The 23,048-nt window shown below is 34.0% G+C and overlaps 1 protein-coding gene across 3 annotated transcripts; it reads right to left on the bottom strand.

Moving 5' to 3' along the window:
* Positions 1-605: 605 nt before the first annotated feature.
* On the bottom strand, positions 606-22,157 carry LOC130446775 (allergen Tha p 1-like). 3 transcript variants are annotated; one of them, XM_056783226.1, is made up of 3 exons: positions 21,947-22,157; positions 2,265-2,423; positions 606-1,002 (listed from the first exon to the last, which is right to left on the bottom strand). In XM_056783226.1, exons 1-3 carry the CDS (start codon positions 21,969-21,971, stop codon positions 800-802), a joined length of 387 nt encoding a protein of 128 aa, XP_056639204.1. In that variant the 5' UTR covers positions 21,972-22,157; the 3' UTR covers positions 606-799. The 3 variants fall into 3 exon arrangements, with proteins under 3 accessions (XP_056639204.1, XP_056639202.1, XP_056639203.1); XM_056783224.1 differs by lacking the exon at positions 21,947-22,157 and adding an exon at positions 6,611-7,422; XM_056783225.1 differs by lacking the exon at positions 21,947-22,157 and having other exon boundaries at positions 2,265-5,657.
* Positions 22,158-23,048: the final 891 nt, after the last annotated feature.

The raw sequence follows: 23,048 nt of genomic DNA, 5'->3' as shown, positions 1-23,048 counted from the left end.
TGTCTGTTATTGAGTCATCTATATAAGCTTTAAGGTTATGCAAAATCATCGAAGTGAAACTGTCAACTGTCACTCCAAAGCGTCCCGAAAGTGTTTTGCAGTACGGAACTGTCACTTTCACTACATGGAACACTCAAAACGCAACTGTCGTTATGTAAATGAATACAGAACGAACAACTTTCTGATGGCGTCGTCTAAAAAAAAGTTGGTAGTCATGTAAAACTTCGTACATCTTATAAAAATAATGGTACTATTGAATTAAATCAACGATATTTCTAAATTGCAACCCTCTACATACATTTTTGTATGTGAAAAATCTACCGTCCGAGCATTTATAGAAAAAACATATTCGAACTATTGAATATATTGATTTCAAACTCTCTCTGTGTATACCAATCCTCAGTCACCAACATAAAAGAGAAAGCTCGTTTATGTCATCGTCACTAAAGAATAATGTCGTTAACCTTTCACGTACACAAAGAAAACTGTAGTAGGCTTTTTAAGTGTGAAAAATATTCACTTTTACTACAAGATATACAAATAAATTCACAACAACTGATATATTTGACGTTAAAATGGAATTTTTTCTAATAATACAACGCTCATTTTAATAATAAATTTATTCAAATGATTTGAAAATAACAATTTTTAATAGAAAAACTTGAATTAAACATTTCTGTTTTCTAGTTTAATTTGAATTTCTACGAAATATACCAATAACAAATATTGGATTTATAGAAAATTTTTATGACATAGTTTGATTATTAATCTGATTTATTTTTGAAAATACTCATTCTCTTCATAGCGTGGGATCCTTGAGAATGTCATCAATTTGAGCTTGGTATTTGTCCCTGTATTTGCCATCTTTGTCCAGATGGGCAGCTAATTCATCGTATAAATCACGGTGTTTTGTGTACATGTGTTTCAAGATCTTCCTAACCTTTCTCTTGTCTTCTTCGTCGCAATCTTCACATCCTTTGTCTAAACCATCTTTCCAGCTTTCTGCAAATGGAAAAATGATATAAAATAAATTGGAACTGCAATAATAAAGCTAAGTATAGAGAAAGAGATGGAATTAAAGAATAAAGACAATTCCAAAATCTAATTGAAAACAATCATCACGATTTTAATACTCTAATTTCTTTTTTTACGCGGTATATCTCAAGTTGGTACGATTGATTCAAATCTATTTACGCAAAGCTAATGTTTTCTCACCAGATTTTTATATGCAAAAGGGGTAGTAACGAGAAATGACATCAAAGCAACATAACTGCACTCAGTGGCTGGATTCCTCGACCTCTATAACTCTAAACAAGAATTTGATTTCACTCAATGAGTTTTATAAGTTCTTTTATGTTGGATTGGAGTACTATTTATTTGGAAGAATATTGAGTTGTTAGCCAATTTCTTTCTAACATGAAAATCGTGCCAGAAAAATCTTTGCCGATGCATTGTGAAGGAAAGTCTAATATTGAAAAGTATTATTTTAATATGAGAAAGTGTGTGATAGTGAAAAACAAATATATCTAACAAGTTATCCCGTGGGTTTGTGTGATGAAAACTTGGGTGTTAATTCTCTGAGCCCCATTAGAAGTAATGGCATTCGATTATACAACTAACTTTCTAGCAGCACATCATAAAAAACGTATGGGTCCTCTCCCCATTAAGTTGGTACATCCCAAAATACTTTTAGAAAGACATCAAAACACACAGTGAATGCTGCTGGATAATTGAACAGAAAAAGATTCGCTTTTAATACTTGAATTTCATTTGTGAGTTTATGTGAACAATCCTCCATTTTTATATGAACGGGGAGAAATTTCTTTCATGGGTACGGGATAAAAATTCTCTTCTCCCAAAAAACTGTTCAAGTAAAACCAAAATATAACCTGCTTCAAGAAGATTTGTCTCTGATTCGAAGTCATATTAATATGTTTATCTTGTGAGACTATTTTGAAATAAATTTTCCATGGAATGAAGAACATGATCATGTGTACATTCGGTAAACTAGATTTCCAACCTTGAGCTACATCAAGATCATTTGCCTTGCTAAAGTGTCCTCGGTTATACCAGAGACGGCTCAAATTTTAAAGCAGTTCCACTTTCAAAACAGCATTATTTAATAATAAATTAAGATATAAATATAGAATTAAGAATAAATAATGATTAAAAAGGATCAGCTTAAGAAAAATTTCGTCATTTTCTAGAAGACTTTTCATTATTATAAATAATGGATAATTATAGTACATAAAATCTAATTTTACCTTTTAGAGCATTCCCTTCACTGGTACAACGTTTCTTTCCTAAGATACAATCGACGTAGTTTCTAATAATTCTTTCATTGCCCAGCACTTGATCAATATCAATTCTCTTGATTGTTTTCAAATTCTCTTCATAACTCTTTGGAGAACAATGCACCACCGCTACAATTACCAATACCATACATGCTACCGATATACACCAACGATTCATTTTGTAATAAGTATACAAGTTTCTTTTTCGAGATGTCTTTTTGATCTACAATCAACCTCAAGTGAAAAGAATCTTATATAAGAGTATGGTCCGCAATGTGACGTAAACTTTTATTTACATTTTATTGAAAAAATTAAACCAGTTTGAAATTGAGTGGAACCTTCGTGGAACGAAATTTTTTGTCTGTGTATGTATCGGACATTCAATTTTTTGATTTAATTTGTAACTAAACAAACAGTATGTAAATATATCTGTGGCAATCGAGGATATTTCAGTGCCGGTTCAAGATAATTTCAACCTTATTTCAACAAATTGGATGAAAAATGAAAATTTCTATATAAAGTATGAAACTTTAAAATATATATCATTATATATATGTTGGAATACATATTCCTATTATCTCACATTCAAGAATTGCTAATCCTAGGAAAGTCGATCATTATGGATTAATTCAAACTCAATCGGTACGGTACGAGGAGTACCGGTCCCGGAAGTACTTGGCCTGATGTAGAGATGGCAATAGTTGCTTGAAAAATACCACTGTATTAGAAAGTACACAAATACAATTGTATGATACAATAGTTTTATTTGAAAGCCCAACCAATATTAAAGCTGAACTAGATTCTACTTTGGGTGAGATTGCTTCTTCGTTATCGCAGTGGTCGACCAAATGAGGTGACGACTCCAGAAATGTCGAAGAAAATCCACCAAGCCGTCCAGGATGCTAGCGCCAGCTAGCAGACATGCGATGCTGCATTTTTGAAGTGCAGCATCGCATATTAATTGAAAATTTGGACACAAGAAAGATGTGGAGAGCCGGCTCCAAGGAAGGCAAAGACCGTTCCATCTGACAATGCACCAGCTCACACATCCGTTATTGCAATGTCTAAAATTCATAAACCCAAGGTTTGAATTGCTACCTCATGCGTCATATTCGCCATATTAACTCACTCGGATTATTTTTTATTCGGATGAGATCATGCTTTCGATCTTGTAATACTTCTAAATACATTTCTTTGTAAATCAAAATTCATTCCTTGTCTATTATAATAAATAAGCATAATTTTATTTTGAAGCTTTTTCTGTTTTGATAGAGCCATACAATTAATGAAAAAAATGAAAAAAAAATTATTGAAACTGAAAATACTGGTTATAGCATAAGTAGATATTTATACTGGTATCTATAATTAAAAATAAATACATCTTTGTCTATATATTCAGTATAATTAGATGTTTTGGTATCTTACTATACAAAGAGTCTGTAATTTGGAATATATTGTTGATTATATTAAATAGTAACACAATTATATTCACTATGACTATTTTTATAGGGTGTGTCAAATTCTACGTAACCGATAATAAAAAATAACAAAGATGTAAAAAGAAGTATCAAACAATCACTTAATTACAAGTTAGTTATTGATATTAAACTATATTTTCAAACTTCATTTTATATGAGGAAGCTCCGTGGCCCGAGAAAGAAAACTCAGAAATTTATTTTCCAACGTAATCTCCTTTTATCTCCTTACATTTTTCTCAGCGATGTTCAATAAGTTCGATACTCATTTTATAATAAGAATTGTCAAGCTCCTCAAAATTGCTATTAACCCGAGGATGCTAAATCTGGCGGTCAAACGTTGTAATAAGTTCGCATAACACTTATCGTTGAGAGTTTTTTCTTTTTCGAGGAAGTTAATAGAAATTATTCCACGCGCGTTCCAAAAAACCGACACCATGACCTTATCTACAAATGGAACGATTTTTGACTTCTTTGGAGCCGGTTCTGCCTTTTCAGTCCATTGTTTTGATTGTTCTTTTGCTTCGGATGTGGAGTAATAAATCCCCATTTTCCCATTTTGTTCCATTGTGTTGAGCAAACGATACAAGTTAGCTATTTGTCAGAGAAGAAGAATTGTCAAGCTCCTCAAAATTGCTATTAACCCGAGGGTGCTAAATCTGGCGGTCAAACGTTGTAATATGTCGCATAACACTTATCGTTGAGAGTTTTTTCTTTTTCGAGGAAGTTAATAGAAATTATCCCACGTGCGTTCCAAAAAACCGACACCATGACCTTATCTACAAATGGAACGATTTTTGCCTTCTTTGGAGCCGGTTCTGCCTTTTCAGTCCATTGTTTTGATTGTTCTTTTGCTTCGGATGTGGAGTAATAAATCCCCATTATCCCAAACAACTTCACGACGATGTTTTTGTTCCATTGTGTTGAGCAAACGCTACAAGTTAGCTATTTGTCAGAGAAGAAGAAGAAGAAGAATTGTGAAGCTCCTCAAAATTGCTGTTAACCCGAGGATGCTAAATCTGGCGGTCAAACGTTGTAATAAGTTCGCATAACACTTATCGTTGAGAGTTTTTTCTTTTTCGAGGAAGTTAATAGAAATTATCCCACGTGCGTTCCAAAAAACCGACACCATGACCTTATCTACAAATGGAACGATTTTTGCCTTCTTTGGAGCCGGTTCTGCCTTTTCAGTCCATTGTTTTGATTGTTCTTTTGCTTCGGATGTGGAGTAATAAATCCCCATTACCCCAAACAACTTCATGACGATGTTTTTGTTCCATTGTGTTGAGCAAACGCTACAAGCTAGCTATTTGTCAGAGGAGAAGAAGAAGAAGAATTGTGAAGCTCCTCAAAATTGCTGTTAACCCGAGGATGCTAAATCTGGCGGTCAAACGTTGTAATAAGTTCGCATAACACTTATCGTTGAGAGTTTTTTCTTTTTCGAGGAAGTTAATAGAAATTATTCCACGCGCGTTCCAAAAAACCGACACCATGACCTTATCTACAAATGGAACGATTTTTGACTTCTTTGGAGCCGGTTCTGCCTTTTCAGTCCATTGTTTTGATTGTTCTTTTGCTTCGGATGTGGAGTAATAAATCCCCATTATCCCAAACAACTTCACGACGATGTTTTTGTTCCATTGTGTTGAGCAAACGCTACAAGTTAGCTATTTGTCAGAGAAGAAGAAGGAGAAGAATTGTCAAGCTCCTCAAAATTGCTATTAACCCGAGGATGCTAAATCTGGCGGTCAAACGTTGTAATAAGTTCGCATAACACTTATCGTTGAGAGTTTTTTCTTTTTCGAGGAAGTTAATAGAAATTATTCCACGCGCGTTCCAAAAAACCGACACCATGACCTTATCTACAAATGGAACGATTTTTGACTTCTTTGGAGCCGGTTCTGCCTTTTCAGTCCATTGTTTTGATTGTTCTTTTGCTTCGGATGTGGAGTAATAAATCCCCATTTTCCCATTTTGTTCCATTGTGTTGAGCAAACGCATTTTACCCGACTGCCAGGAAGGGTTATGTTTTTAACGCGTATCTTGAATGTATTTAATATTCTTTATTACCTTGTATCTGCCGAACCGCTAAACGGATTTTCACATTTGAGGTATCGTTAGATTCGTTCCATTAGCCCAAGTGTTCTTAGATAGGACACATTTAAAAAAAATCAAAATGGCGGATTTTGGACGCCATGTTGTGAGGTTAAAAAATTTTTTTTATTACCAAGCATATCGAGTTGGGTATTAAAATGAAGAAATTTAAACACTGATTGTAAATATGTATATAACTTGCAGTTTTAATATTGAATGGAACGATAAATAATAGACGAAATATCTATGGTGCCATATTTAAGACTCCGAAACGTACATTTGCGGCTTCAACAATATAAAGAAAATGAAGCTATATTCGGCGGAGTCAGTGTTTTACTTTTTGGAGATCTTATGCAGTTGCCTTCAGTGTCTAAGGTTTCTGGGGGATCTTATTGCTTTCGTCAGACGGAAAGGTTATCTTTGGAATTTGTTCAGTTTTTGTGACTTGCCCCAAAATATGAGGCAAGCTGGAGATACAACTTTTGTGGACATATTAAACAGTCTTCGCGTTGGAGAGACTTACAATGCAGCAGTTATCTATCATAGAAAACCGCAGAGTACCGTTGATAGGGCCATTTGACGATGGAGAAGCTGTCAGAATTTTCCCAACAACCAGACTGGTTGATGCATATAACGCGACTATGACAAAAAAGTTAGAAAAGCTCACAAAAGTATACACCGTTAGTGCTGTAGACATCTCATTGGATCCTAAAATATATGGTCAAAAACCACGAGAGGAATACTTACCTGAAGATCCCAATAAAACAGGTGGTATACCAAACCAACTCAAATTAGGTGTAGGCTCTCGAGCGTTAACCATGGGCTGGTTAACGGTGCTATGGGTGTTATCCGACGAAGAGATTGGCCATCACTACGCAGAGAGCAGTTGGAGCCGGGAGAACTGCCACAAGCAGTATTTGTGGAGTTCGATGACCCAAATATAACAGGGAAACGACCTGGTATTGGAGTCCGGATAGAGCCTTGTACTACAGAATTTGATGCTTTACGTGGTAAAGGCAAGATCGAGCGACGAATGACGGTGCATAAATTACAGGACACAACTTTAGACCGAGCAGTTGTAGATTTATGTAGAAATTTATTTGCAAAAGGTCGAGCTTACGTTGCTTTGAGCAGAGTGAAGACTCTCTCCGGACTTGCTATTAGTTCTCTTGACCCTAACAAATTGCTTAATCAACCACACGACATAAACTCATTCAAGGAATTAATCCGGTTACGTAATCTTAACTAAAAAGACATAATTGAAATAATAATTAAAAAAAAATCAAAAAATCCGCCTGCATGGATAATTACAATTAAAAATCAACTGAAAAGACTGAAACAAGATGAAAATTCAATGATAAGGTATTTTAAAAAAATAATGATTAGGTACTCAAAACCAGAAACATAAATTGAAACAGTACCAAACCAATGTACACTTAGAAATATCAGCACTGTAGTTTTTTCACTTTTTTGCAACATTATAAACAGAATTGCAGTGGGAGGCATGAAATTGAATACTATGATAAATTATTATCTCTTTGTGCAAGCCTTCGAATGTAATTCTGTTTATAATGCTGCAAAAAAGTGAAAAAACCGCCGTGCTGATATTTCTAAGTGTACAATATGCAGGTGCATTGGGTAATTATACACTTTCACGGTCACCTGGTTTTTTGGCTCTAGAAAATCGAAAAATGGATGGATTTTAATGATCTTGGTCTCAAAATGTTCCATTTTACGGCGGATTTATAAAAAAAATACGAAAATTAAAAAAATTAAATATTATTTACAGTTTTTACAGCAAAAAAAATGACTTTCTACATATAATCCTTCGTAACTGTTTCTGACGTCGTGGAATCAAGTTCGTATATTTTTTTCGCAATTTACATAAAAAAATGAATATTTTGAAGAAAAAAAAAGTTTTTCTACTATTTAAGGTTTAAAACTATTAAAAACCGCAAATTCAGCCACTACCCCCGTGTTTTTCATAAATTCGTCGTAAAATGGTACATTTTAAGACCAGAATTATAAAATTTATCTATTTTTCGATTTTTAATGGTCCAAAAACTATTAACATTGAAGAATATAGTACGAAACTATTCACGAAAATTGATTGTTTTTCATCGATTTCATTTTAAGCTATAAAAACTGAAAAAATCATTCTTTTTGGATTTTTTTTTAAATTGTTTATTAATTTATGTAGAATACAAAAAAATATAAGAACTTTATCTGATAATGAGATAATTTTTTGTAAAGGATTATTTTGCAAAACCGTTTTTTTACGATTTAAAACAGTAAAACTATGAGAAATTTTCATTCCAGCTATTTGTACTAATTTTTTTTATAAATGGAACATTTTGAGACCAAGATCATTAAAATCCATCCATTTTTCGATTTTCTAGAGCCAAAAAACCAGGTGACCGTGAAAGTGTATAATTACCATAATTTTTTGTAAAGGATTATTTTGCAAAACCGTATTTTTTACGATTTAAAACAGTAAAACTATGAGAAACTTTTATTCCAGCTACTTCTACTAATTTTTTTTATAAATGGAACATTTTGAGACCAAGATCATTAAAATCCATCCATTTTTCGATTTTCTAGAGCCAAAAAACCAGGTGACCGTGAAAGTGTATAATTACCGTACATTGGTTTGGTACTGTTTCAATTTATGTTTCTGGTACCTAATCATTATTTTTTTAAAATACCTCATCATTGAATTTTCATCTTGTTTCAGACTTTTCAGTTGATTTTTAATTGTAGTTATCCATGCAGGCAGGTTTTTTGATTTTTTTTAATTATTATTTAATGATAATGTAGGTATACAAGTTGTCCAAATATCAAAACATGACATTTTCCAATTTCATTTTTGTTATAATTGGTAATGAATGAGAATTTGTTATTTGCATTAATGTACAACTTTACCGACCGTGTAAAAAAGACAGGGTAACAAAATAAACGATGACTTCATATCTCTAAACTAGGATACTTTGTTAAAATACGAGTATTTTTCCACAAAAAAGTATTTGAACTATTTATTATAAATTACTGACTCATATTGTATACTATAATAATTAAAGATTTTGTCGTAATAGCTTTGTAAATACATATTTGGTATCGGAATATTTTAGTATTGGCTAGAACTGGAAGTTTAATATGTTATTAAGAAACTCGCTTTTTTCAATGAAAATTAAACATAAAACATAAATTAGATCGTTAAGATTTTTTTCATACGTTGGTCAAGAATCACAGATTTTTATGATGAAGTAGTGAAGTGTTTAATTTGTTTCCCATGCCATTTGTAATTCCAATTTGAGCCTGATGAAATTTGATTTCAATATTATTCTATAGTATTGTTAAAACTATAGAATGATCCAATATAAACATATAGTAATTAGAAAACGTTTCTTTGGTAAAACTCAATAAAGATTTTCGACCAATATTATTTTTTTGGTGATACTTGTAGTCGTATGCTGACATATTTCAATTATAGCGTGTATTTAAGACGCAAAAAGTTTGTCTGGTGATATTGACTATGGGGAACAAGTTGAGCAACGAGTTTGGCAAAAATTTTTATGTTTCCAATGGAATTACGGCTACGGATTCGTTGGAAATGTTGCAGAAGTATTCGATGAAGGGAATGAAGCAGTCAAAAACTTGCCGTGTCGGCACCCGAGAGGAAGCTGAAGCTCTTAACATCTCTTATGATTGAATTCAATATATTTCATTCAATGTTTTTGGTATGAAGCGTATCAATTTGGACTAGTACCAACAGATCTGATTCTTTTGCAAAAACAATGTCGAGTGGACATGGTGCACCATGAATTTATTCCAAACGGTCAATCGTTCAGGTGAAATTATTTCAATAAACAAGAAAATATAAACTGCATATTTTCTTTGTTCCCCCTCTTGTTCTTTCGCCTCCTACCCCTTTTTTAATGACCCCATCTGCATATCTATTGGTGTTCTTTTAGTATACCTCAACCATTTCATCGTATGAGCTTTAACAAAACTGGTTACTGATGGGTATTCACAAAGACTCTTCAGTTCTTCTTCTCCAAAACTCATTATTCGTTTTTAATCTCCCAACGATGTTCCTCAACAACTTCCTTTACAATCTTTGACGGTAAAAATATCCATCTAACGTAGAAAATCATAGCAAGTAAGTGTTTAGCATTATTTCGATATAAATTATTCAAATATTCTACTAAATAATTACTATTTGCTAAACAATGAAATATTTCATACTAAAAATAAGCTTGAAATAATGTTTGTTAAAACAAATTGAAAAAAACAATAGTGAATCAGTATATTATCCATCAGTATTTTTAATGTTTCAAAGGAAGTAGATTTTCCATAATGAGAAAACCTTGTTTATAGTAAATAACACAATTAAGCAATAATTAAAGTTTTATTTTTATTACAAATAGCTTGAACAAGGTTATTTTATATGTATTGTTGCTAAAAAAACAATATAACAGATATAGGTACTTTTCTTTACATTAAAATCAAAGTAAAATAGATTTTGAATTACCAAAAAAAGAAACACACACACAAAGAATTATACACTTCTATTTAAAAGTATCTTTCTTACAGCCTCGTATCTTTAGAATGGTTAAATAGACTAGTGACACCATTCACGGAAGCCCTTGAAAGCTTGAGCTTTTTCCTAGGTATGACCAGATTAGGTTAGGTTAGTTTAGGATACACACAGGGCCGGATTAAGCTAGGGGCTTGGGGGGGCTATAGCCCCGGGCCCCAGGTCCAAGAGGGTCCCATCATTTGGGAATCATTCTGTATTTTTTGATGTGTTGATACCACGAATCTAACGTATTGATATTATTTTGTGAATTTTTCCGGGTTTTCGAATTCCTTAAGGGGGCCCCGTCATTATTTTAGCCCCGGGCCTTATAAATCTTAATCCGGCCCTGGATACATACATAGTATCAGAAATTGCTGTCATTTGGGATGTATACATACACTGAAGTAATTGTTAAAAGGGACTCCATCAAGGTATTTTGATACATAAACAAAATTTTTTAATACGACATTCAAACTAAGCAGAAGATTTACATAATCAGCTAAACGACACTATTAGATCGAATAGGTTACCAAAACACCAGATCAAAACCATAGTATGATAGCATTTTTCAAAAGATACTGAGTGTCTAAATAAAACAAAGAAAAACCTAATCAAATCAAAATTCTAAGAAAATGCAGGTCTCAAGTACCAAATTGCCAAACAATATTATACCTAAATACCCAAAAAATGGAGAATACGTATACCAAAACAACATAAGAAAAAAACTAGGAACCCTTCATGATTTCAGAAATTTTTTTACACAAACAATAGATTTAACAGATCAGAACACCTTACATCCCGAACAAGATTTATATTTTTCAAATGATGAAATCTGTAGTGTTTTAAAAACATTAATGGCGGCTGTACACTTTCTGCAAGACGTCTCGAAACATGCCTCACTTCAGTTTTTTGTACCAGAGTCAAAGTTTCTCGGCATGTCTCGCGAGGGAACCGAAAGCATTGCTGTACACTCTCCCGTACTCCAGCGAGTTTGCCTGGGAAAGTTGCCTGATGATTGGGTTAAGACATCGGAGCAGACTGAAAACTGAGGGAAAAGAAAGGTTCTTAAATGGTAACGTACAGAGGACACCTACGAAAAATTCAGAATTCTTTGAAATCTACATCTACTTCTAATGTATCCATCCTCTCAGCGTTCGCAACCGCAACTGAACAGACGGTAGTAAACATGGTAGCGATCATGGATGAGTCTCTTGGGCGAGAGGGCTCAGTGAGGGTTCGCGACAACATTAGCTCGAGAGTGTACAGTCGCCGTAAAAAATAACAGAGTACCTGAGAAAGATAAAATAGCAAATGAGTTATAAAAACTTGTCAATAGAATGAGTAATTCTTCCACAAGTAAAGATATTCTCTACGTGGACTACGAGTATCATACAAATGATCATCTAAATAGGACTTTTCGGAAACTATATTCCAGTTTCGGGTAGGTCACCCATCAGCTGATTGCAGGTACTAACCCATCTCGAGATATCGATCACAGTTTGCGAACGTTGCGATCAAATTTCCGACAAAAATTTGCGCTGAAATGCCGCAAACCTGAGTAACGTATCAATGATATTGTTCATGAGAATTAATAGTAGACCGCCATGGAAGTGAAATGAATAATTTCAAAAAAGACAAATGGTTAACCTGATCATAGTCGATTATCACAAAGTACTTCATCAAATTGATCTGTTAAACTACTTATATTTGCTAATTTATTAGCGTTTTCACATCTAGCAATAAATTTTCATGTATTAACTGTGATCAATACATGGACATAGATGCATTGGGAATTATCTGTCTAAATAAAACGTTGCCAAGTTGTGTCCATATGGCTTGCGATGTCAATTTTTGGTACTTTAAAATTCTTGACATGCTAGTGACACTGAAATCATGTAGAGTCAATTCTACAAGCTTACATGGGCTTACAGTGAAGTACTGATCTGCATTATGTATTTATGTTTGTCGCTCATGAATTGTTTTGAAAAATATATAGTCCAGCTTTGCTTGTCCTCCTTGAACACTATTTTAATTTATTAAAAACAATGTAATCGCTGTGTTTTTTTTTTCGATATTATTGATTATATGAAAAATCAAAACATCTTCGATAATTATTGACCGGCTTCACTATTCTTAAAACTGAATGTAGAATATCAGTGATTAAACAAGGTTATTAAATGAATATTTAATAAGTTGACGTCAAAAATGTTTTTTGGCTAGTACTAAACTAATATTTATCTTTTCATTTAAATAGTTTGTTCCTCTATCTGATTATGTCTTCTTTAATTCAACATTTTTCAATCCTACAAAAAAAAATCTTCAATATTAATCTATAGTTATATGAAAGCCAATATCTTTGATTTTATTGGCATCAGTCTTATGGTGTGGCGCTGTTTTTTAAAATGCCACATATGGCTCAAGAGTATTGTTGAAAATCAAATAAAAAATCGAAACGTTAGCATTTTAAAAAACTCTTGGACAGTTTTATTTGAATCCTCAGCCCGTAACATCATTCGAAATTTAATTCTAGGAAGGACAATAATATCAACAATGATGAATAAGAATATTATTTGGTTTTGTTCTGTTGGTAGTACTTTTGACTGATTGGTTCTGGCATTGAGAAATTCAACAGTTTTCACATGATGTCCACAAACTTAACCTATAAATGTGAAGCTATCATTGTTATTCAAATTATTTTAGCCTCAACACTTTCCAGCAACGAATATTATGTTACACTGATGGTGCTGTTCTAGTCGCAAAAAATGATGATGATCTTCAAAGGCTTTTACATGTGTTTAACTGCACAGATAATTCTTTCAATATGATAATATCTGCGTCGAAAACAAAGTGTAGTAGACGACTAGATAATTCACTAAATAATGAAATTCAAATACCTAGGAATAGAGATTTCAGGATTTGGAGAGGTAGAGAACGAAGTAAGAGAATGAAGGAAACAGCAGAGATGAAAATGCTACGCAGGATAGCCGGAAAAACCCTAGTGGACAGGTAAAGAAGTGAGAGTATCAGAAGATTGTTTAAAATAGATGACGTCAACGAATGGATTCTATCAAGAAAGAAAGAATGGAATGAGCACATTAGGAAGGAGTACCGGCCGATCCAGAAAAAGGTGGAGCGACAACCTTGAGGCAAAGATGTCGAAGATAAAACAGGCGACTACGTCTAATACATGGAAGAAGAAGAAGAATTTTTTAGGTTATGACGTTAGCATTTTCTGAAGTGCGCGGTAAATAGGTACACAGCACCGTACAGAGAAAGAAAGAAATCATGCAGCAGACAGTTGTCTGTTGTCAGATATTTATTCTTTACCAAACAGTGATGCTAAGTTGGTGTTGTCACGCACATCTGAAGATGAAACTGAACGTGAATCAACCGCAAACGATGACATTTCAGTCAGTGACTTTGACTTTCAGTATATGGAAAAACTCGAGAAAATTTTCGTCTTTACGTTTGTAAAATAATAAAACCTGATGACGAGTGATATGTTAGTTTAAAAAAATCAAGCAAACTCATAGATTTGGAAGTTGGAAGAGCGAATTGGAGCATCTAAATCTACCAGGTTCCTCTCATTTATAGACAATCTTCGCGTGTATACTCCAATGTTCTTGTTCTTTTTGTTGGTTTAACTGATCGAAATTCTCTTTTTGGGAAAATGATTTTTAATCTATGAAATATAATTTGATTTACTTTGGAAGTAATCACCACCTACATCAATGCACTTTGGTAACCGAACCAAAACTTAAAAGCTTGATATCAGTTGACTGTTGGGATGCTCTAAAAAAATTGATTCAAAGTATTAATTCGACACCAAAATAATTATCTTCTTCGCACATAATATGGCAGATTTACGTCGTCATTTTCAAATTCATTGTAACGATCCTAGCCACGTTCTTTTTTTATTAGTATTAAGTAGACAGACATTCGAAACGGAGCGACGAAAAGGAACAGGAAGGAGTTCGTGGCGTCCGCCATTTTGTGAAGTTTTAGTCACGATGGAAAAGTAGTCGGGGATGCATCGCGCATTTTGCGTACGAGCGTATTATCGTAACGGTGATTGAATAGTGACTGCTCGACGTCTGTATCGTGCGGAATATCGTACACGCCACGCCACGCCAAGTAACGATAGCATTAGGAAATGGATCAGGATGTTCGATAATACAGATGCGACATTTAAAATTCAAAACTCTGGTCGCCCTCGTTCAGAAGTTGAACCGTCCATTCATCCAAACATCAAAAAATCGTCCTTACATTTGATTTTAAAGGAATATTTGCATTTGAAAGCCTATAAAATTCAATTGGTTCAAGAATTGAAGGATACGGACTATGCTAATCGACTGAATTTTGCGAACGAAATGATGCGGCGATTTAACAACTTACTGTTCAGCGACGAACCAAATTTTCACCTGAATGGTCATGTTGATAAGCAGAATTGTCGGTACTGGGCAGTCGAGAATCCGAGACGAAAGCATGAACGACCCCTGCACAGCTCAAAGGTCGTTGTTTGGGCCGCTATGTCTGCTAAAGGAATTATTAGTCCTTATTTTCATGAAGATCAACGAGGCCGAGCAATCAATGTGAATAGTGACTGTTACTGCGATATGTTGCGAAATTTTTTGGTCCCAGAGTTGCAGGTTTCAACTCAAGAACGTGGTTCCAGCAAGATGGAGCCACTTGCCATACCTCGATGGAAGTTGTGAATGAATTATTCCCTAATAAAGTCATTTCGCGAAGGGGTAACATTAACTCACCTCCCAGAAGCCCCGACCTTAGCCCATTCGACTATTTTGTATGGGAATACCTTAAAAGTAAGGTTTATCAAAATAATCCAACGAACTTAATTCAACTGAAGTTTGAAGGTCAATTCATCAGGTAAGAAACGGCAGCAATATCAAGAACTTTGTGCCGACGTGTTATCGCCAATCTTCGTTCCAGTTTAGAAGAGTCCCAGCAACGTAACGGTCATCATTTGGATAACATCATCTTTTCCAATTCATATGGTATCCAAAACCAATAAAAGTTTTTATTGCTTATAAATATTTTTTGTTTAGTTGAACTTACAAATACCCGATACCCTTTTTGGACACCTTGTAGTATCCCTAAAATAATGAATGATTTTGGTGTCGAAACATTTTTTTCTTCGCGAGGTTAATTTACCAGTTTATCAATTTACATAACCAGTTAGCTAATTACTTCTTTATCGCAATCTTTAATATACAGTCGGTTATAATTTTATTTTTTTATTTACGTAACCATTCAAGTTTCACCGGTCGGACGTAATGCTTGTTTTTCTTCGGTAGGATTTTATTGACGTTTACCTAATAACGTCACTTCTGAGAAATCTAAGAAGTTTCGGAAATTTTATAATTTTCAAATAAACTAAAGATGTTGACACTGGTTTTAACGGGAGATGGATAATAAAATTTCATTATAAAGCTACTAATGATATAATATATAATAATATTGTAAAGTTTTTCGTATTTATTTACACTCTTTCTATTCGTGGGGTGAATTAATAAACGTTCTTAATTTATTTACTCATTTAACTTTAATAATTTACTTATAAATATCACTTAACTAATTTCTACGATTACTTTTACTAATTTTTTCACTACGACTATTTATTTAAAACTGAACTTACTGCGCTACATAAACTTATATACATATAAACCACAAATAGAATTATACAAAGCTCCAGAGGAAAAAGAAACACAAGAAATAAATAAATAGACTTTCCTAGAAATTATTCAAAAGAAATACTGTAATAAACCGACTTCTACAATAAAAAGTTCATCAAAGGCGCGTCCGAGATTTAAAAAACAGATTAAAGGCGCCACGCGAATTCGCAGAATTTTAAAATTCGATTGTAGGTGGACAGGGACGGCCTAAGGACCCATTGGCTTGCTTGTTTTGGTTATATTTAGCAGATGTTAAAAAGTATCACTTATTATTTGCGTTATACTTCACTCTACTTCACAACGTGTATCTAAATCCATATAAATGTAAACGAATTTGACAAATTCGTGCTATTTGAATTTTTTATTAACCATATCATGGCTTATTTCTTGTAAGTATTTTTAATTTCCGATAGAAATTACGAAAGGGTTTAATGCTAGGGTTACCATTGATATTTATGATCAGTATATTCCGGCAAATTATCATGAATTACTGTTTTTTTTTCCATCGACTTCCAATATTTTTTTCTGTTAAGAAAACAGAGCAAAAAGTCCAATAAATTTGATTGCTATCGCTCCGAAATAAATAATATTGATCCTTAGACTATTAATACGGTTACGTCGACTACTACTTTAGCCAAGAGTTTGGCAAAATTGGACTACCGTTAAAACGATCTTATACTATCTGGCTATTAAATAACGAGACTGGTTACGAAAAGGGGTTTCTATTATAAAAATTATTCTACATTCGAATGCTTCCCTTCAATATACTCCCCTTTCCCCGCCACACACCTTTCCATACGTGCTGGAAGTCTTCTTTGGTGAGAGGCTTTGACGTTTTTTGCTTTACCACTTCCATCAACTCAAATCGGGTCCCCTTCAAAGCAAATCCTTTTCTAACCTTTCAAGGAAATCTGAGCAGACCCGTTGACGCAAGAGCGTTTGGTTAGGAGACTTTTTGGCACCAACATCGCTCAGACTTTTGTCATGTGTGATTCCTCGTGTAAAATTTTTCTAACCGTTTCTTTATCGACGTTTACAGCCTCGGCAATCATCCGGATGCTCATTCGACGATGTGCACCCACAATTTGGTTATTTTGGGTCACCGTTTCCGGAGTTAAAATTATGACAGAGCGATCTGGGTGCTGGTCATCTTCAGTGCTCTCTCGGCCATCACTAAAACGTAGTCTGAGAACTCAATCTACAAACACATTTCATTCTTACTGTATTCCGAATATTTCCATACGTGCTGGAATTCTTTCTTTGGTGAGAGGCTCTGACGTTTTTTGCTTTACCACTTCCATCAACTCAAATCGGGTCCCCTTCAAAGCAAATCCTTTTCTAACCTTTCAAGGAAATCTGAGCAGACCCGTTGACGCAAGAGCGTTTGGTTAGGAGACTTTTTGGCACCAACATCGCTCAGACTTTTGTCATGTGTGATTCCTCGTGTAAAATTTTTCTAACCGTTTCTTTATCGGCGTTTACAGCCTCGGCAATCATCCGGATGCTCATTCGACGATGTGCACCCACAATTTGGTTATTTTGGGTCACCGTTTCCGGAGTTAAAATTATGACAGAGCGACCTGGGTGCTGGTCATCTTCAGTGCTCTCTCGGCCATCACTAAAACGTAGTCTGAGAACTCAATCTACAAACACATTTCATTCTTACTGTATTCCGAATATTTCCATACGTGCTGGAATTCTTTCTTTGGTGAGAGGCTCTGACGTTTTTTGCTTTACCACTTCCATCAACTCAAATCGGGTCCCCTTCAAAGCAAATCCTTTTCTAACCTTCCAAGGAAATCTGAGCAGACCCGTTGACGCAAGAGCGTTTGGTTAGGAGACTTTTTGGCACCAACATCGCTCAGACTTTTGTCATGTGTGATTCCTCGTGTAAAATTTTTCTAACCGTTTCTTTATCGACGTTTACAGCCTCGGCAATCATCCGGATTGCTCATTCGACGATGTGCACCCACAATTTGGTTATTTTGGGTCACCGTTTCCGGAGTTAAAATTATGACAGAGCGACCTGGGTGCTGCTCATCTTCAGTGCTCTCTCGGCCATCACTAAAACGTAGTCTGAGAACTCAATCTACAAACACATTTCATTCTTATTGTATTCCGAATATTTCCATACGTGCTGGAATTCTTTCTTTGGTGAGAGGCTCTGACGTTTTTTGCTTTACCACTTCCATCAACTCAAATCGGGTCCCCTTCAAAGCAAATCCTTTTCTAACCTTTCAAGGAAATCTGAGCAGACCCGTTGACGCAAGAGCGTTTGGTTAGGAGACTTTTTGGCACCAACATCGCTCAGACTTTTGTCATGTGTGATTCCTCGTGTAAAATTTTTCTAACCGTTTCTTTATCGACGTTTACAGCCTCGGCAATCATCCGGATTGCTCATTCGACGATGTGCACCCACAATTTGGTTATTTTGGGTCACCGTTTCCGGAGTTAAAATTATGACAGAGCGACCTGGGTGCTGGTCATCTTCAGAGCTCTCTCGGCCCTCACTAAAACGTAGAGTCTGAGAACTCAATCTACAAACACATTTCATTCTTACGACTTTAGTTTCCTACTCCGATTTATGAACTTGATATTCTTATGCTCCGTTACTTATCTAAACTTTCTGTGATATTTGGTACTGCTAATTAACCTATTGTTAACAGTTTGATTTGATCTTTAGATTGTGGTTTGTGTTCTAGGCTTTGCTGTTACTTTTTTAAACTGAATTGTATCGAGTACGTAGAAAAACACATAAGTTGGAGGTTAGTTTAAGATAAATTTCGCCAAAATTACATGAATGCACATACGCCGGATTGAAAATCCTTACTCAGGTCCGAGAATGTATATTCAGAACACTTTCGGAATTAGAAATCTTGCTCCACGAACAAAGGGTTTTAAATCCTGATGATGAATATGATGAGAAAACAAGTTCAGGATCTTTATCGCTAAAAAAGCTCAAAATTTTATAGTTTTTCTGTGTTAATAAACCATAATTCCATGGGGTAACAGTAGGTTATATAGGATTGCGAGAGTGAACGGCAAGGGATCATAGTTTCGGAAAAACCCCTTACATTATTCGACAATAAATAAATAAAGACAAGTTTGTATGTTTTCACACTGATTACGAATGCTAAAAAAGTAAACCTATGTAATTAAAAAAATTGATTTAACTCTGAAATATGTATGAAGCAAAAAACTAAAAAAATAGTTTATATTTTCAATCTTATTAGTGAAAAAACATGTTGGAATAATATTTAACATAATTAACAATGCAATAAATGCAAGACACAATTAAACGTCGTCTGGACACCAGAGTAGTTTTGTTTACAATTCATTTTAAATTTATTCTAATGAGTTCGTCAGAAATCCTTGACAAGATACATCACACGAAAAAAATCGATTCACGAGAAGAATAAACGTTTTTTGTTATCACATTTAGAGCGGTTATTTTAAGGTAGGCATTATGTGTAAATAAGAAACATAGTTAACTATAATAAAATGATGTTTGGATCTTTTTCTGGAGCTTTTATTTCCTCTATGATGTTCTTTCTTTATTAATTTCTCCCAAATGTCCAGGCTACCGTATTCGTTAATTTTTTGAAACATTTATTGTGTCTTTTTCTTTATTAAGCTTACTTAATTCTAAATTGATTCTAATTCTTCAAGTATCTCCATCCCTTATTGGTTAACGCACATTAATGTTAAATTATGAGGCAAGTTCGTGTAACTCCTCATGGGGAAAGCCGATTGTACCTTGTATGCTGGCCTATACCACCTAAACTTACCCTGTTTACCTTTCCATTCAAACAAACATTGTTTCTACTGATATTTCATATTTATTGCAAATGATTTTATTTAGCATAAATTCGATTCGAAAATATTACGAATTATAAATGTTCAAAAACTCCATAAAAGAAAATATAACCAATCGCGACTCTTAATGATGATTTCTAAAACTATTAAAGGGTTGACTTCGTAAAAAAATCTATTGGGATGCGTTCATAGGTCCATTATAGTCGGTGGCAGCAGTTAAATATTGAAAATCTTGCGTATGACTTTAAAGACCGCTTAAACATGATGCAATACAACGTGCAGTGCAAGTCATACAAGAAAGTCCTCGTAAATGCAACATTATCGATTTGGTGCCATTTACAATTCTTGGGATCTAATTACTTTCGGCTTATCAACCAAACTGTCCATCAAATTTCATAAGTAAGGCGGTAGCAGATATCAGTGATCCACTGACAACTATTTTCTTGTTTACTCAGCTTGTTATGTTCATTTCTACTATAAAAAGTGTGTTCTTCCCGAGGGCTCATTTTAGACTCGTTCTGCGCATCTCTTTGGTAGCGAATTCTCATTGGCTTCTTCACAGCTAGTGCGCAGTAGCACACCTTGTATTCTTTACTAGTCATAAAATATTATGTGAAATCTGAGGTTAGGAATTTGTTTACTTTTACTTATGGAATTTTTGTTAATGCAGCCATAATGTGTGGGAAACTTGCATAATGTCAATATTCATCTAGGTAATATTTTGACCATGCAATTTCTTGCACGTTGTCTTACACCATGTCAATCTGCATTAAGGATGGTCCACATCACAGAGCATTCGACTAGATCTACTGAAGTGGGGCGTAGCAGACCGGGGAAGCAGTAGGGCAGTATGTCAAAGTTGACAATATCAAATTTCAACATTTAAAGAATTTTTTGATCTGTTCTATTTTTGTTGGGGATTTTGTATTTGACACCTATTACACTTTGATGTGATAGCTAAGTTTTTAAATATAATTAATTCTTTTATTTCAGACAAAAAATTGCAAGAACTGCAAAGAAATATAGTTTTTAGAAAATAAAAAATATTTTTTTATAGCCTATTTTAAAAAATACTGTATTTCGGTAAAAAAAATGTACACAATCCTTATAATGTTTGAGCTAAGGAGCTTCGATTCTCACAGATGACTTGGCCATCGCATGAAAATACAAATGATCTTTTTCTTTATTAAAAAAACAATGTATCTCACAATTAATTCCATTTCCAAACCAATCTATTCATTTAAAATATAAAAGCTTTCCAATATTGATATGGTTACTAAGAAATGTTGTCAGGTTTGCTAATTACTATCATAATTGAAGACTGAGACCCTAAGGTAATGACTGAATAAATTGGGTCTCAAATTTTTTATGATAGAAGAGTTGTTGCTAGTTGGGAGACTTTTTTAAGTTATGTGTTTGGTGGTATTTCGTTTATTTTCGTATAGTCCTTTTCTTATTTTGTATGTAATATTTTTCTTTTCCGGAACTAGATACTTCTTGAGCTTTAGTTACAGTTTACCTCAGTGCTAATTTCCTCTCTACAGGTTTCCTCGTAGCCTTTGATATTACGATGTTTAAAAAGTCTGGACCATAAACGCTTATTTGTCTGATGTATCCGCAATTTGTTCATTCCTTTGATACTTCCAAACTCGATATTAATTAGATGTAAGCAGTTTTGATTTGTATCACTCGAAACTTGGCTGGATGTGAATACTTCAATGTATTAGTATATTAGATAATGTGATACTGAAACGTAACGAATGCGAAGTACACTTCCCAACTAGTTGTATACACTATTTTTCCTACGATCAATATAAGAAACATAAGAAAAAATAAAAACAATCAAAATAAGAAAGTCAATCAAGCAATATCACACATGTGTTGAAAAGTGTTTCAACACGTGTGCTGGAAAGTTGAAAAATCCTATAAAATGTTTTATATTTTGTAATAGTAGAGAGGGTAATAACGAAAAGTTTTTTTAAACTCTCAATTTACCTGTTAGTAAAATGAAGACAGTCATGAAGAATGTTTTCCTTCACTATGGAGAATAAATTTTCATTCAACTACTATATACATTACCTAGTAGTGGTAATAACACTTAATTTTAACGTTTAAATTATCTTGCAAACACTAGTATCCATTTGAACACAAATCACAACAAACCCTCAATTTTTATTGTAAACACTAATATAACCTCAAATTGTCTACTTCTTCGGGCTTTCTAAATTTGGCCTTTTGCCTTTCGGCACCCAGCCAGAGTCATATTGTATTCGCATATTCCCTCTATTGTTCAAGACCATATATTACATAAAAAAAGGAGCATTTCAAAACATATGTTTTGTTATTTTTTGTTATTTATTTATGTGTGTGAAATAAGCTACTTAGGTAAAAATGAGTGTACAATCTATCATTTTCAAACGAAGTCGTAAGAGAGAGAGTCTCGTCGAGTTGTTTTCAGTTGTGAGGTAGACCAATTTCGTGAGATCATTTCTGTAATGGTCTTGATACAGGAAAGCTTTTCCTCTACAAGTTAAAATTATTAATGCAGTTGATGTATCGACAAAACTGAACCGAAATCACGAATTATTCCAATTTCTTTTATTTTGTACATTGAACACTGATTGTATTCTAAATTTGAAGCTTCTATGTCTGCTTAGCCCCTTAGACTTAGTCAGTGAGTGAGTGACAAAATTGGTTACTGAAATTCTCGGTTTCCAGTTTTATCTATAACTAAGTCATAAGTCGGTCAAAAATAGCCTGAACCATTTCGAAAAGTGCCACTTATTTTTGCCTGATTTGGCGGGAGAGTTGCTTTGTTCCCGGATACCCATTCTCAATTCGCGATGTATTTTTGGTAGTGCTGAATCACGTACAGACATTCCTCTTCACGAATAAATTCAATTTCACTTAATTTAAACATTTTATCTACAGCTACGAAAACAAAATGTTCAAAAGCTAATCGAATACTAGCTTTGTAAGCCACACGAAGCTAGTATTCAAAGCCAGGGTAATAAAAATCAGTGGGAAGGTACGCTACGAGCTGTTAAAATAAAACGCCGTACTATTAAACTATCCTTGCACACTAGCCTAAAAAAAA

This window comes from Diorhabda sublineata, chromosome 7 (assembly GCF_026230105.1).
Source record: "Diorhabda sublineata isolate icDioSubl1.1 chromosome 7, icDioSubl1.1, whole genome shotgun sequence".
Taxonomy (NCBI): Eukaryota; Metazoa; Arthropoda; class Insecta; order Coleoptera; family Chrysomelidae; genus Diorhabda; species Diorhabda sublineata.
This window is presented reverse-complemented; position numbering and strand designations above follow the sequence as displayed.